This window comes from Lepidochelys kempii, chromosome 22, assembly GCF_965140265.1.
Source record: "Lepidochelys kempii isolate rLepKem1 chromosome 22, rLepKem1.hap2, whole genome shotgun sequence".
Taxonomy (NCBI): domain Eukaryota; kingdom Metazoa; phylum Chordata; order Testudines; family Cheloniidae; genus Lepidochelys; species Lepidochelys kempii.
The window spans coordinates 12742101-12757681 of record NC_133277.1 but is presented as its reverse complement, the minus strand read 5'-3'; the positions used below and the strand labels follow the sequence as shown (position 1 = coordinate 12757681).

Genomic DNA, 15581 nt, shown 5'->3' with positions numbered 1-15581 from the left:
TTTTCCATTTTGAAACCTTTTGTTGGCCATGAAAAATGTTGACCACAATAAAAAAAAAAAAAAAAACTTTAATTTGGTCAAAAAAAGGCATTTTCTATTGAAAAACGAAAAGCTTCATTGGAATATTGCCAAGCAACGTTAGCGTTAGTAACGATGGGGATTGGATATGAAAGCAGTATTAATTTCTTCTCTTTCCTTGCTGCATGAAAATAATTGGTTTATGCTTTTAAAAAAGTTTGCCTAATTCAGGCAATGTCTCTTTAAGGGGAAGGTTTCCACCTGCTTCTTTTATCCCGGCCAAACTACTTGAGTGCACACATGTAGCTTGCACATGGTATTATTATGACCTCATGCAAATCAGCCTATCTCCTCAATGAGGATTGGCTGCTGGAAGCCTATGCAAATTAATCAGTTCTTCTTTTTTTTTTATTTGTCCAACTAGGTTGGAAAGAGTTAAAATTCTCCTGGATGGGGGGGGGGGTCCATGTGAATTTGACTATTGTATTCTTCCTTCTTCGATTGATTCTGTGCTTCGGCTCTTTAATAAGGGAGGACCTAAACGGCAAGTTTGGGCAAAGTTGACTATTTCTCCCCCTTCCCTTTCTTTCAGCTGTCCCTGAAGAAGGTTCTGACCCCAGGCGTGGTGGCAGCTGTCACTTTAAGGGTAAATGTTTGATTTATTGACATAAAAAGGGCTCCGGCAGAAACGCTGGAGTTAGGTGGCAGATTGCTCCGATTGTCTTTGGGACGTCACTATGCCATGAAGTGGTATGCTCTGTGTTTTTGGACATTAAGGAACAAGCATGGGCCTGGGGAGGATGTGGGGGGAGCCGTGATCAAGATGAGGGCGAGACGGAGAAAGGCAAATTGAATTGAGGAGGTAACTGGCAGGAGCGAGAGAGACTCACCTCTAAAGTATTCCCTCTCCTGCTCCATCTCCTCATCACTGTGCGAGCCTCTTTTAGGGCCCATCTTTACTGTATGTTTTGTACAGCACCGGACACGTTGTTGCTAAACGAACGATGGGAGAGGGGGAAAGTTGTGGAAAGAAGTCAGGAGAGTCAGTGATTGAGCCCCAAACTGAGGAGCAATGGTAGAGCCCTTTCTCCCTGGGTAACGCAGTCAAGAAACCAGTGTAATAAACTCTGGGGAAAGGCCAATAAGGAAAGGAGAGCTTGCCCCCCGATTGCCACTCTGATGCTGGAAACATACGACGCAAAAGGTGAGAAGCCCAGTGGTATATTGAGGAGGGAGAAAGGAATGAGGGACATGCGGAGAGCAACAGGAGGGAAAAGGTGTCCTCAGAGCTGATGAATATTCTATGCTGAGGAAGCAAGAATTTGAAAGTCTGATGGCTTATTGTAATTACACATTGATTTGCGTTGTTCAGTGGAAGCCACATGTGCCTGTTGCCTGGGTCTGTTATTAAAATCAGTTGTGCCTTCTTTTCAGCACTCAGGATGAGTGGCAATGTAGCAGACTCCACAGAAGCGCAGAATGAACATGACCAAGTGGAACCAGGTAAGAGACTATCCCAGGACGTGGGGTGCTCGAAGGGGGAGGCGTGCATTGTTGGACGTTGCATTCTGTGCTTTGCGTCCGACTCCTCAAACCAGCTTGTGTGTTGGTCAAGAATCCACACTGGGGTAAAGCTGAGCTCACACCCAGATGGGAATGAAAGATCTTTTCTTAATAGCTGTTAACCAGTTCAAAGCTCAGTAATGTTCAACATGATTAAGCACCAAAAGAGACGGGCGGTCAAAGGTTTAATAATGTTAATATAGTCTTGAAGTACCCAACCTTGCACAGATAGCTCTTTATTGCATTTCAGGGCCTGTTCAGGAGTCTTTACTCAGACAAAACTCCCAGGGTCACATTCCTCCTTGGTGTATATGTCACTGGAATCAGTAAAGTTACAACAGGGATTAATCTGGCAGTCATTTTACTTCAGTGCTTTGACTTAGGGACAAAGATTCCAAAGAGCTCCGGGTCAGAGTTAAAAGTGGCTGGCACTCACAACTTGGGCCAGGTTTTCAAAAAGGCTTCGCTTCCACAAAATGTTTACCAAAATTTCAAAACATTCTCAGAACCCAGCAGCATCCGTTGTGATGTAGCCAGATACTCCAAAGATCTTGGTACACCATTACCTATCCAATGTGCAGGGCTCTTTTGCAGCTGAAATCAATAAAGAATCCCTGTCTGCATTACAACCAAAACAGAGTTTTAAATGCGAACAAGAAAATAATCCTAAACGCATTTTAATAGGACGTGAACTAGCCCTTTATTCAGATATTAGAATTTAGAAGTGGAAAAATTCTGTTGGGTTAGCCAGGAATGCCTCCTTTAGTTAGTGCAAATTTCTGTATAGACGGGCTGGGTTAGAATCCTCACTCCACTGAAGTCAATGTCAAAAGTCCCATTTCAGGATTTCACCCCAGATTTTCAGAAGAACTCAGGGCTAGATTTTTAAGTGTTCTGTGCTCACAATGTGGGCCAGATATTCAAAACAGCCCTGAACCCAATGTGCCGCCAGTCTGGCCTGTTGTTATGGTGCCTACACGGATGTTGAACTCTTGTGAAATTCTGGCCCTATATTTCCTGGAAGATAGCAACAATCTCTTTTTAATTGTTTCAAGCCCGGGGATCTTTAGCTCATTACATGAGTCAAGCTCTCTTTCTAGTATCAGTTCTTTACATAGTGATTGGGCTTGATTTTGATCTGTTGCACTTGGTTAATTGCAGAGTAATTTCTGCTGAAGTCAGTGGAGTGCCATTGATATAAAACTTGTATAGCTGAGATCAGAATTGGGCTTACTCGATAAAATACGTTCATTTTAAATTAGCTTAGTAACTAGGTGTCTTTTAAACCTGAAAATAGATCCTCCTTGTAGTGATGAGTTGGAAGTGAAAGTGCGCAAGGTAAAGCACCTTTATTTAAAAACATGAATGAATAATCGGAGATGAATGAATACTGCTTTGAGGGCCTTGAAGCCATGCAGAGAAATACAAATCTGTAAAGATCTTCCATTCAGTCGTGGAAGAAATGCCTCTGTTCCATCAGAAGAATGAATTGGTTGGTAATTTTTCAGAGACTCTCTTAATGCAACCTCTGTAGCTGCCTGATATGTTCAGGATCTTCAGAAGTGAACAGACTAGGGGGAGACTGTGACAACATGGGAGCAGATACTGCAGTGAAATTCTAGCTTCTCAGTGTTGCCCCCAGGACCTTTGCCCAGCTACAACAAACCACCAAGCCTGGATCCTTTGAATTGCTAAGAGCTCTTGGCTCCCCTTTCCCCCCAAGACCACAATGGAATGTAAGGGTGCTCAGCGCAGGATCGGGCTTTCCGGCTGAGTTTTGTGTGTCCGATCTCTCCGCTGATGCCAATGGATCTAAGCCAATTGTAGGGATCTGGCCCTATATTTTATTTTTTAAAACCTGTTTTTAGCTCTTATTCTGTGAATTAATAAATAACCAGACAGTTTACTGAACTTCCTCAAAAAAGTTCATTTTATTTTCACTGATTCACGCTGCCAGGGGAAGACGATTGCAATTCATAATAGTAACCTATTTGGCTTATGAGCTCCAAATGGAGAAATCCTCCTTGAAAGGCTTGTTAATTGAGGGCTGGTTTTCTTCCATTTTTAAAGGATCTAGTAAGTTGGAACAAACCAAACAGCCCCCAAGGAGTCTTGCCTCCTCACAGGAAGAGTTACCAAGCTACAAATATTGTAACTATAAAGAATGGAAAATTACTAGGGCCAGATTTACAAACACCTAGAGATGCAGATAGGTACCTACTGGGAATTGCATTTATTTTCATTGACTTTTAATGGGAGTTCGGCATCTGGGATTTTCTAAAGTGCCAAAGCAGGTTAGGCACGTATCTGCCTCTTCAAGCACCCAAATACCTCGGTCGATCTGGCTCTAGTTCTAAAAAACACAGCTAAAGGCTCTGATGGGAATTGTCAACAAAATCATAACTCATGACTTTTCCCTGTGTTACCAGAATTGGCTGAAATATGATGACCTATTTTCGCAGAGGGGGGAAAAAAGTATTAACTGAGGAATTTGTTTTCATTTCGAAGTGTTCCAAATGGACCCATTTTTCGATTTTCTTTTTCAAAATTTCCTCCATATTTTCTATTCCCCGCCCCCAAAAAACAAGTTAGTGAAATGTTTCCTTTACCAAAAACCCCTCCAAAAACTGGTGCTAACTATTTAGCTATAAAAACCCTTTGCGTTTTTATTTTGTAAAAAGGCATGACATTTTTGACGCAAGAGGAACCATTCTGACAATGTCGACAGTTTGGGATGAGAAATTATTGTTTTAAAAAAAGGCCTTTCCTGCCTCCTCCGCCCCAACAACAACAAAAAAGTCTTACAAAATTTCAACCAGCTCAGTGTTACCCCCAGCCACTCGGGTGCGTCTTCAGCTCCCCTTAGTGCTAATAGGAGGTGAGTGTGCTCAGCATCTGACAGCAGTGGGTTTTTAATTGCAGTGTAGACCTACCCTCAGTGCACGAGCTCAACGAAAGGTAGTACACGCATGTCTCCTTGAGCTGTAAATTATACCTCTAGCTGCAGTGTAAGTGTACTTACCTGAGTCACTCAAGAAGTCTGTGATGGAGCCAAGAGTTATGCCTGGGTCTCCCAAGACCTAGGCTAGCGCCTAGGACCATCCTCCAATGCTTACTTCCGGGAGGAATCCCTCTGACTCCTATGGAGTGCCCTATGCTAACGAGGGCTGTGCTACATGGTCAACTCACCAGGCCTGGGACTGCCTCTTTCTGCGTGTTTGAACGGCATCTAGTACAATGGAGCCCCGTTCTCCTTTGGGGCCTCTAATGGAGTAAGTGTGTGCAGCTGGGCTGGGGACTTCCCTTGTCTTTTTCTGTAAGGCACCGCTCTGTGCTGTGGGGCTGCCGAAATGCTAAATCATCATCATCCTGAAATGAGTGGGGGGGATAGATAGCTGCAAATGAAAATATGGGGGTAGGGACAGACCCCTCTGGTGTGCTGGATCTGTTGGTCTGGGCTGAGAGAGAGTGTGTGTTTTCTCTGGGAGAAAGAAGGCAGCCTGAGGGAGTGGAGCTTCTGAGGGAGTGGAGCGTCTTTCTCTCTCGTTGCCTCCTTTACTGCCTGTCCCTTGGTGCATCTCTGAGCCCAGGTCCTACAGGGGAAATTGACACAGGCCATGCCAGCAAATATTGGGTTGACTTCAGAGGGAGTGGAGGGGGGTCAGCACCAATCAGCGTCGCCCCTGCTCTCCAAGCCAGCAAGCAGAGGGCTGCGCCGTCCTGTGGTTGTCTAAACCACCAGTATATGGTGTAATGAAATGACTAGATGAGCTTCTCCTCCATTTATTCGTGTCAGGCCTTTGCTGTGCACTCTCTGCTCCGATCAGAACCGCAGGTCGCACCAAGCAGAGCTGCTGCTTTGATTTCACTAAAAGAAAAGGAGGACTTGTGGCACCTTAGAGACTAACCAATTTATTTGAGCATGAGCTTTTGTGAGCTACAGCATCCGATGCATCCGATGAAGTGAGCTGTAGCTCACGAAAGCTTATGCTCAAATAAATTGGTTAGTCTCTAAGGTGCCACAAGTCCTCCTTTTCTTTTTGCGAATACAGACTAACTCAGCTGCTACTCTGAAACCTTTGATTTCACTGGAGCTCAGTCGGGATTGTGGGGTGGGGGAAGCCAAGGTTTAAACAAAAGTGCATCAGGGAAACACTTCAAACACAGCTGTCAGCAGCTGAATGGCTGCAGGCACTGGGAACATCTTCCATCCCCACCCCGCTCCACCTGGCAAGTGGGGAGCTGCACAGCCGCGCAGGAGACCAGGGCGAGCACAGCGTGTGGGCATCCTAGAACAAGGAAGACACAGCTCTCTGCAGCCCAGCTTTGTCTGTTTGTGCTGCCAGTCGGGTGCACCCCGCAGGGCCCTCCTGGACAGCCCATGGCTCACAGGATGGCTCTGTGCCGCTGTGCTGATGCTGGGTTCCCGGGGGGGGGGGGGGCAAGCAAAGATCTGGCCAAGCTCCCATCAAAGGCAAATCAATTGCAAGTGCCCGATACCTCTGATAATCCCTGAGGAGCCTGTTTCCCTGGATTTGGGAACCAATCTTCTCCCTCTTGAATCCTATCCTGGCCTCATACCAACATCCTCCCACTGCCCAGGTCCTCCTCTGTGCCCATCTGCAGAAGATGTGAGTTGTCACAGCCCCAGCTAGGGAGCTTCAGCTCAGGTGGTCTCCAGGCTGTTGGCCAGGGTGGCTATCACCCAAGCTTTACTGGCAGGAGACTTGAGAGACTGGAGGCAGTTCCTGAGATGGGAGGCAATCTCTGCCACCAAAGTCACTGCACCAGGCAAAACTTCACAAGCCAAAAGCTCTCCCCTTCTCTACTGTCCACACTCAACTGCTTTTGGAAGTCCTAAGTGCATTAATCTCTATCCATTTTGCTGGGTGCTTAGGGTCTTGCAAAGAGGGCAGGGGAGCTAGGTTCAATCCCCAGCTCTGCCACAAATTCCCTTGGGAAAGGCACATAATCTCAGTGCCTCAGTTTTCCCATCTGTAAAATGGGACAATAAACTGTTTTCCCTCCTTTTGTCTAGTTAGATTGTAAACTCTCTGGGGCAGGGATTGTGTCTCCCTGTGGCAACGCCTATTTTGCCGTTGGAGGTGGAATTTCCTGCTCAGGAAGACGTACAAAGGCTAGCTTTGATCAAGCTAGTGTGCTAAAAATAGCAGTGTATCCCCTGCTAGCTGCCCACGTACAATCCTGTCCCCTGGTCCTGGGTACATACTCAGGCAGCTGTCTTGCCAGCCATGGCTACGCTGCTATTTTTACCTGGCTGGCTCAATCAAAGGTAGAGAAAGTACATCTATACAGACGCAGTGCAGACGTCCCCTGAATACCTGTATGGCACCTAGAGTAATGGGCCACTAATCGCTGTTGGGGGCCAAAGGTGCTGCTGTTCATAATAAGGGTCAATTTAAAGCTAATTGGCTCAAGACTCAATGGGGTAGGGAGTCTTTCACCTTTAGGTCAGTGGTTCAAATGCAGGCCAAGGGAACAAGTCCTCTCATACTGCTACTCCGACGACTCATGAAGTGAGTTGGTGGGTTCTCAGTCCACCATGTAGTGCAAAGGGGCTCACATCCCACCATCCCGTGCAACTCCCCTCAGCACCCCAATGAGTTCTCCTGCCTCTCCCACCCTGCACAGCCGGGGGATCAGCCCCAGGGCGGGGCCCAGATAGAGAAAGGCAGCCACAGCCAGCCATGAAACAGCTGGTTGCTATGGTGCTGGTGTCTGCTCGGGATTTGCATACGGCTGCTGATTTGCATTGTGCAGCTGTGTCTAAGGCAGGAGAAATTTCCATATGCCCAGCTCAGAGGCAGTTGGGGTGTGGGGAGCGGCATAGGAGGGGGGTTATTTGAAATTCAAATGAAGGTGATTAGGGGGTTTTACATCCTCAGGAGGGAGAGGACAAAAGCGGGGGATGGGGGACAAAGGCTGATTTTATTCTAATCAGGACGTTCTCAGAGGGGGGCGAGCGCACCCTGTGCTCTCGGAAGAGCAGGGATCTTTTGGAAGGGCGGGCCTGCTTGCCTCTTCTTCCGGACCCCTCTCCCCACGCCTGCAAACTGAAACGCTGCCCATGGAACAAGTCTGCTCGGAGGGCGGGGGGGTTCCTTCTGGAACCCGCCTGTGTCCCTCCACATCCACCTGCCTCCTCCCCTCGTGTAGAAATTGTGGGTCCATCTGGCAGGTGAGGGATGTGGAGACAAATGTTCTCCAAGGCGTTTGTCTACACAGGAGAGGTACACGGGTTTAACTTAAATCAGTTTTTAACCTAAATGGGTTCACCTCCACCAAAACAAGCCACTCTCAGCACTGGGAAAAGCTGGGGGGAGAGGGGGTGTTTGCACCAGTTACGTCACTCGATTGGAATTCGCACCTGTAGCATCTCTCCCATGGAGACCAGCCAGACTCCAGCATTGGCCATTAGATCGTTTGTTAATTGACACCTGAAGCCCTGCCCGGCTTCCTCAAGAATCCTATGGATTCCCCCCAGAAATATTGCTTAAATCTAACCTTGAAGAGGGGGCGATTCCAACCAGGGATGTGGTGATGTAAGTGCAGCATGGCCCCCCTGTAGTAGGTTTCAGAGTAACAGCTGTGTTAGTCTGTCTTTGCAAAAAGAAAAGGAGGACTTGTGGCACCTTAGAGACCAACCAATTTATTTGAGCATAAGCTTTCGTGAGCTACAGCATCCGATGCATCCGATGAAGTGAGCTGTAGCTCACGAAAGCTCATGCTCAAATAAATTGGTTCGTCTCTAAGGTGCCGCAAGTCCTCCCCCCTGTAGTAGTGGCTGCAGTATTGAATGTACCTACCTCGCTCTGGTGTCTCACTCCCCTTGCTCAGCCTATGCTGGCCCTCATTTATCCTGCTCCTCCCTGTTATCTCACTCTCCTTCTCCCATAGCCTATCCCTACCCACTCGCTGCTCACCCCTCTGCCCTCCTCTCTTCCCTGGAGGACTCCTTCAGCCTGGATAATGTGGGAGGGAAGCATCTGTCTCTCCCGCTCCTTGTCACCCTATGGCCTTGCTCCTGAGCACATCTCCATGCACTGGGTTAACTGGTCATGTAAAGGAGGAAGCTTTAAAGGCACTTCAACAGACAGACCATAAATGGGGAGTGGCTGATGCCAGTCTGACTGCTAAGCACTCCAGTCAATAAGATTATTCATAAGCAAGGCATCCACATTCCCAAAAGCAAGAGAGAGGCGCGAGGCGGTGTTTCTTTCCTGACTCCGGTGTGGTTTTTGAGAGCTAGCTACTCTGTGCGCCAACCACACAGTAAACTAATCGTGCGGGCTCTGGAAACTGTGGCCCAGGTTGCCTTTTGCACGGAGATATGCCTGGCAAAGGCAGGGGTTGAAAGGGGGCTGTTAAGTGGGAACTTATGCCTCCCTGCTTTTCCTGACATGTTTGCTCTAGCCCCGCCCCCCATCTTAATTTAGAGCATCTTAGTCACTGTTCTAACTTACACCACCGGGATGTGATCTCTAAGGGATCATATGCCAGCTGTAAATTGTATAGCCCAGGCAAACTCCATCCAGCATGCTGCCATGATGTGTGTGGGACAGCTCATGTAAGAGCGAACGATACCACTTGATGCCAGCTGATTTCTCCCCTACACTGAGGATGCTCTCTGCTGGCCATTTAGGCCCAGATTCGGCCATTTAGGAGCACCTGAGTGGTGCACAGCAGTAGTACAGGAGGAGAGGATCTGGGCTATTAATTGAAGTAACTGGAGGTAAGGTGATTTACACCAACTGAGGATCTGTCCCTTTATGTTTAGCAACGGACTAGTAAAACTGGACCATCTTTTTGCTCTGTGATTGTACAGCACCTTGCATGAGGGGCTCCTGGTCCAGGACCAGGGTCCTAGGCATTGCCACAATACACCTAATAAATAACCATAAAATAATGTAACATCCCTGATTGACATTGTTATCACTGATATAGCTGTACTGTATGACATCCGTTTCCAACCATTAGTACAGTTACTTATGTGTATTCTGCTATCATCCAGAGACATCAAGACCTGGGCCCCATTGTGCCAAGCTCTGTACAAAGGCATAGTAATAGGTCACCTCTTCCCCAGTGAGCTTACAATGTATGTTCAAGGGATGGTTGGGTCAAATTTGGCCCCATATGTTGATTATAAATAAATGAACTTTTACAAAAATGGAATATGTATTGAAATGTTTCCATGCATTTTTGTTTGTTTAAACAAGCCATTCCCTTGTGTGTATGCAATTCAAACATAGCCCCTTTGTTCTCATGCATGAGAACAGGAAAGTGAAAATGACTAGCAGCAGGCAGTGACCCGGGAGACTGTTGTCTCAGCACTTCATTGTCTTGACTTAGAGCTATGCTCTAGGGGAGGCAATGTGGCTTCATGTATAGCATAATGGGCTGAAGTGCAGCAGATCTGGGTCTGTCCCAGCTCTGTCACTGGATTGTTGGCTGAATTTGGGCAAATCCGGTCACTGCCTGGTGCCTCAGTATGCCTATCTGTAAAATAGGGATAATGCTGCTGACCTCCTCCACTGTAAAGTGCTTTGAGATCTACAGATGAACATGAGTATGGCAGCTAGGTGACGGTATTGGCTCAGCCACAAGTTGATGGTCTGGATGCAGGAATCACCGGGTAAAATCTCCTGCCTATTCAGGCATTCAGATTAGATGATGGTCGCTTCCAGCCTTAAACTCTATGAATGGTCCAAGCTGAGTGAGATGCAAAGGCAAACAATGTCACTACCCAATTCTTTTCATTTTGATCATTAAATTCATTTGTACCCTTCTATTTGTTCAATTACTTTTAACTGGATCCTTAATATAAGAGTCCATTTCAATGCAGCTAAGAGGTTTTGCTCCTTTAGAATGCCATTTATAACTCTAATGACTGCTGCTGGGGGCTTTTCCTTCCCCACTGCTGAGTGAGCATTGAATATCATATGATAGTCAACATGATGGAGCTGATGGGAGCAACAATCATGACACTAGACAATCAATGTGAGCAAGCCAATTTCCTAACAATTTGTTTCCAATTTATAAATCATCCCACTGCAATAATTTTCTTCCCACTGCCCCCTGTGTGATGCTGCCACGCCATTTTACTGGATAATAATTGCAGCTAGCATACTTAATGTCTGTCTGGCATTGTTCCTTCCTTGGCATTATTCCTCTTTCATTGTTCAACTGCACAGAATGTAATTCTCCAAAGCAGCACATGGAAAATCTCTTCCCCCCCCTGTGAATTGCCCAGCCCCTCCTTGTAAAGATTTAACTTGCCCTCTGTGTGCAGTCCAAATCTGAAATTTCCTAGTGACCAAATCCCCTTCCATTCTGTGCAGCTCATGCAAAATGTAGGGTGAATTAATTTAGGTTTTGGGGGAAGCATTCTGTCTACAACCCTGATCGTGTAATCAGTATGTGGACAATAGATTGCTTTCTTGGCAAACTGATGCCCCCTGCAGGTAACTAGCGCATGGTCTCAGAAGATGTCGTAAGACCGATTGTTGTGTCATGAGGTAACTGTAGCTTGTGTTTTCTTGACTCTTGATTCCTTCTCTCTCCATTGCCGTGAGAGCTGGCTGCCTGCCTCCTCTACTTCTCTATTTGTCACAAACAGGAAGTTTAAGAGACAGAGAAATTCTGCAAATGAAACATCCCTGCCCGCTAGCCATGTCATAGGCCTGACCCAGCTTCTTCATCATGAGGGGAAAAGGGAGAGAAGACAAACTAACCCAAGGAGTTAGCAGTAATAGATCTTGTGCTTTAACAGGGAAACAGCAACAGAATTTCCCCCCACAGGCCCATTGCCTCACATGAGAAGCTAAAATGCAAAGGGATGCAACCCAGCCACCCCAAGGGAAGCCCAGTATCCTGTCTTCCAACAGTGGCCAGTGCCACTGTATCCAATGGCTCACCCTTGTCCTATGCTTGTTGACACCCTCAAAAAATTCTAGTAGATTGGTGAGGCATGGTTTCTCTTTACAAAAGCCATGCTGACTCTTCCCCATCATATCTGTGTGTTCTGGTCATTCTGTTCTTTAATATAGTTTTAACTAGTTTGTCTGGTACTGAAGTTAGCCTTACCGGCCTGTAATTGCCAGGATTGCCTGTAGAACCTTTTTTTAAAAATTGGTGTCACATTAGCTATCCTCAAATCATCTGGTACAGAGGTTGATCCAAGCAATAGGTTACGTACCACAGTTAGTAGTTCTGCAATTTCATCTTTGAGTTCCTTCAGAACTCTTAAGTGAATACCATCTGGTCCTGGGGACTTATTTCTGTTTAATTTATCAATTTGTTCCAAAACTTCCTCTACTGATACCTCAGTCTGGGACAGTTCCTCAGATTTGCCACCAAAAAAGAATGGCTCAGGTGTGGGAATCTCCCTCACATCCTCAGCCATGAAGACCGATGCAAAGAATTTGTTTAGCTTCTCCACAATAGCCTTGTCTTCCTTTAGCGCCTCAATTGTCCAGGGGCCCCACTGATTGTTTGGCAGGCTTCCTGCTTCTGATGTACTTAACAAAATTGCTGTTAGTTTTTGTGTCTTGTGCTAGTTGCTCTTCAAATTATTTTTTGGCCTGCCTGATGATACTTTTACACTTGACTTGCCAGAGTTTAAGTTCCTTTCTATTTTCCTTAGCAGGTTTTGACTTCCAATTTTTAAAGGATGCCTTTTTGTCTCTGTTTCCTTTACTCTGTTGTTTAGCCAGGATGGAATTTTTTGTCTTATTTTTTAAAGAAAATTATTGTTTGGGGTATACGTATAGTTAGTCTGTATTATCGTGTTTTTTAAAAGTTTCCATACGGCTTGCAGCCATTTCTCTCTTGTGATTGTTCCCGTTTTTGAACTACACAAAAGTGAGGAGCCTAATAACATGTAAATTAAAAGGAAGTTAAATGCTACTGTGGTGGGTTTCTTTGGTATTTCCCCCCCTACAAGGATGTTAAATTTAATTACATCATGGTTGATATTACCGAGCAGTTCAGCTATATTCACCTCTTGGACCAGACACTGTGCGTCACTTAGGACTAAATCAAGAATTGCCTCTCCCCTTATGGATTCCAGGGAAAGCTGTTCTAAGAAGCAGCCATTATTGGTGTCTAGAAATGTTCTCTCTTTATCACATCCTGAGGTGACATGCTCATAGACAACATAGTTGAAATCCTCCCTTGTAATTGGGTTTTCTGTTTTTGTAGCCCCTCTCTTCTTCAGTTTTTCACAGTCACCATCGCCATTGTATATTCCTACTGCTACACTCTTCTTATTCAAGTGGGAAATTTCTATCCCTAGAGAGTCTATCGTACTGTTTAATTCATGTACGATTTTTACTATATTTGACTCTGCTTTCTTTCACATATAGGGCCACTCCCCCACCAGCATGATCTATTCTGTCATTCCTACATATTTTTGCACTGGTTGTGATGGTGACACTGGGGATCCAAACAGGGGTTGCGCTGGTTATGATTCTGACAGCGGGGATCCGAACAGGGGCTGCATTGGTTGTGAACTGTTTGCCTTTTCAGTTGTAAACAAAACACTCCCAGCAAAAAATCCATCCGGAACCCTGCTGCTGCTCTCCCCTCCCATCCCTAGAGAAACCTCCCCAGGCAAACTCGCACCAGAGCTGGTGCCAGCATTATGCAAAGCAGCCACATACCTGCTGGCTGCCAGGTGGACCAGGGAGAGGAGTTGGCTCTTTGCCTGAAGTGTTATTGATAGCCGACCATGATTATTCCTTCCAACCTGAGCACCCTCAAAGTGGGAGTTGGGGGAAGTACTCTGAGGGTTGGGGGAGATGTTCTCAAAGCACGACATCCCCTCATTTCAGTACCGGGAGCTTTCCCAGATTGCCACACACCCTCGTGATTAAAGAGGGCTGGACTCACTCTGCCAGTTCAGACCTTGCTTGGAAATGAAAGGTTCCAGCTTCAGAGCAGAACTCCAGGCTTGGGAGGTTTAGGTTCCTTCTGAATCTGGCAGAGCACCAAGAGCCAGGTTCTGAGCTGATCTGAACCAGGGGAGCACCGCTGAAGCTGATGGAGCAGTGTTTTACAGCAGTTGAGGATCTGACTCGTTCATGTGGTTTCTTTCTGGGTGCCTAATGCGGGGCAAGATTAGCTTTCAAACAAGGATCCTTACTGCTTGTGCAGCATGTTCCTCTAGTGAGATTAAAGAGGATACTACAATCATGCAAGCCTGTGTACATCGAAACTAGATAGAAACATTGATTTATATTAGTTCTTGGGAAATCATTGGCTTAAATAAATGAAAGAAAGGTTTGTTTGTTTTTTTTGCCTACCCTCAGATTTGTTTCCAAAGGAGCCAAAAGGAGTTAGGCACCCAATGCTAATTGACATTCCCATTGGGTGCCTAATCCCCTTCGGCTCCTTTTGAAAATCCCAGCCCAGATGTTTTGTACAAACTAACCCCCTCCCAGCTAGTGTCTTTTATAGTGAGATAACTGAGTCCAAGAGCCTTAAAGATCTTGAAGGAGCAGAACAGAAAGGGATGGATAACGGCCAGGCAGACCCAGCTGCCTGTGTTTGGCGGGAAAGAGCAGAAGGAGGAAGGTGTGATGCTGAGAATGGCAGCACCTATGAGACATGAGCCTTTGTTGGAAAATTTGGATCCAGGATCTGAACTCTCTAAAGTTTGGGATTCTGATCTGGGAGGTTTGGCTCAAGCCATTGTAGAGACTGGCTGAAAATTCAGGTCCAGGTTTGAATTCCAGATTCCAGTGAACTCAGGGATCTGGGGGCCGGAGGTGAGGGGAGGCGGGTAATATGTTGATCATCCAAGGGAAATGAGTGAGGGCCTGTGCTGTGTCTTCGGGTTGGATCCTGTCTGATTCCCCTTGGTTTTGCCTACCTGCCCATGAATCAAGGAGTCGCCTTTTTAGCACAACCCCACAGCACCTTCCATTCCCTTAGATCTCCTGTAATTACTCAGTGCCACAAATTCCCTCAAGAATGGCAGGTGAACAGCCTCATCACCTGTTTGCCAGCCTCTCCCACAGCTTCTCTGCACTTGCTTCCTAGTTGCTGGATAGCCAGGGATTAGGGAACACCCTCCCTCGGTAATCTCTAAGGAGGCTGCTTGCTCCCAAGCCCCACCTCTGTTGAGCTCCCCTGTGACAGTGCAGTGGGAGCATCACCCGGTGAGAACTGGTTCTATTCATTTCAGTAAAGACTTGGTACCTTCGGGAACCACCGAGTTGCGCAACACCCACCTTTGTAACCGCATGATCTTATTTTCATTGCTTCCATCCTGCCCCCCGCCCATCTCCCTGCCTTTGTTTGCCACACTCACTTGTTGCATCTTGCCCTGCACTGAACTGTATGCTTGTCGGGGAAAGGAGCGGGTCTTCATGTATGTTTGTACAGGGCCGAGCACAGTGAGGCCTGGTGGGGTCTCTAGTCTCTATAGCAACACCAAGATTCATTCTTATTCTTCTCGTTGTAGGAAATGAACGAAATGGGCTGGACTTTAACAGACAGGTAAGATCTACCAAACATTCCTCTCCTTTTGCGAGGCAGGTCGTTGCATTTGCTGATCTCGTTGGGTCCCCAGAAACTGTCCCTCGTTGGTCAGGATGACTGATGCTGCTTCTCTGTATTGGCCTTTCTAGTCGATAGGCAATTGGTTGATTTAAGATTTTGTTTAAATCCATATGAACTTCTTTTTCTTTTTAATCATACTATGAAAGGGATTTTTGTTCCACTGTGGGAGAATCCAGCCTTGACTCCAGGGAGTCACAGACGTTCTATTGTGTATGACATTGTCGCCCTCCACCCAGAGGATACGTATCTGGGTGCATGGGGCCTAAGTGCGAGGGACAGGCATGGTGAGGGTGGTTTGAGTTCTGGCAGCTCCTGGGTCAACACTATGTTCCTGGGATGGGGAGCTGAAAAGCCGCAGATTCCCCTGCAGATTTCCCTTTGCAAGATAACCGAGGGCAGGAACATCCGACAAACAT

The 15581-nt window shown here is 46.5% G+C and overlaps 1 protein-coding gene across 1 annotated transcript in view; it reads left to right on the top strand.

The window, feature by feature from the left end:
• The first annotated feature begins 616 nt into the window (after nucleotides 1-616).
• POU2F3 (POU class 2 homeobox 3) overlaps nucleotides 617-15581 on the top strand; it is a 54628-nt gene continuing 39663 nt past the window's right edge. The window contains exons 1-3 of the mRNA XM_073320772.1: nucleotides 617-664; nucleotides 1453-1521; nucleotides 15068-15102. Coding sequence (XP_073176873.1) covers nucleotides 1461-1521; nucleotides 15068-15102 — 96 coding nt within the window. The 5' untranslated portion in view covers nucleotides 617-664; nucleotides 1453-1460. The remainder of the gene's footprint in view (nucleotides 665-1452; nucleotides 1522-15067; nucleotides 15103-15581) is intronic.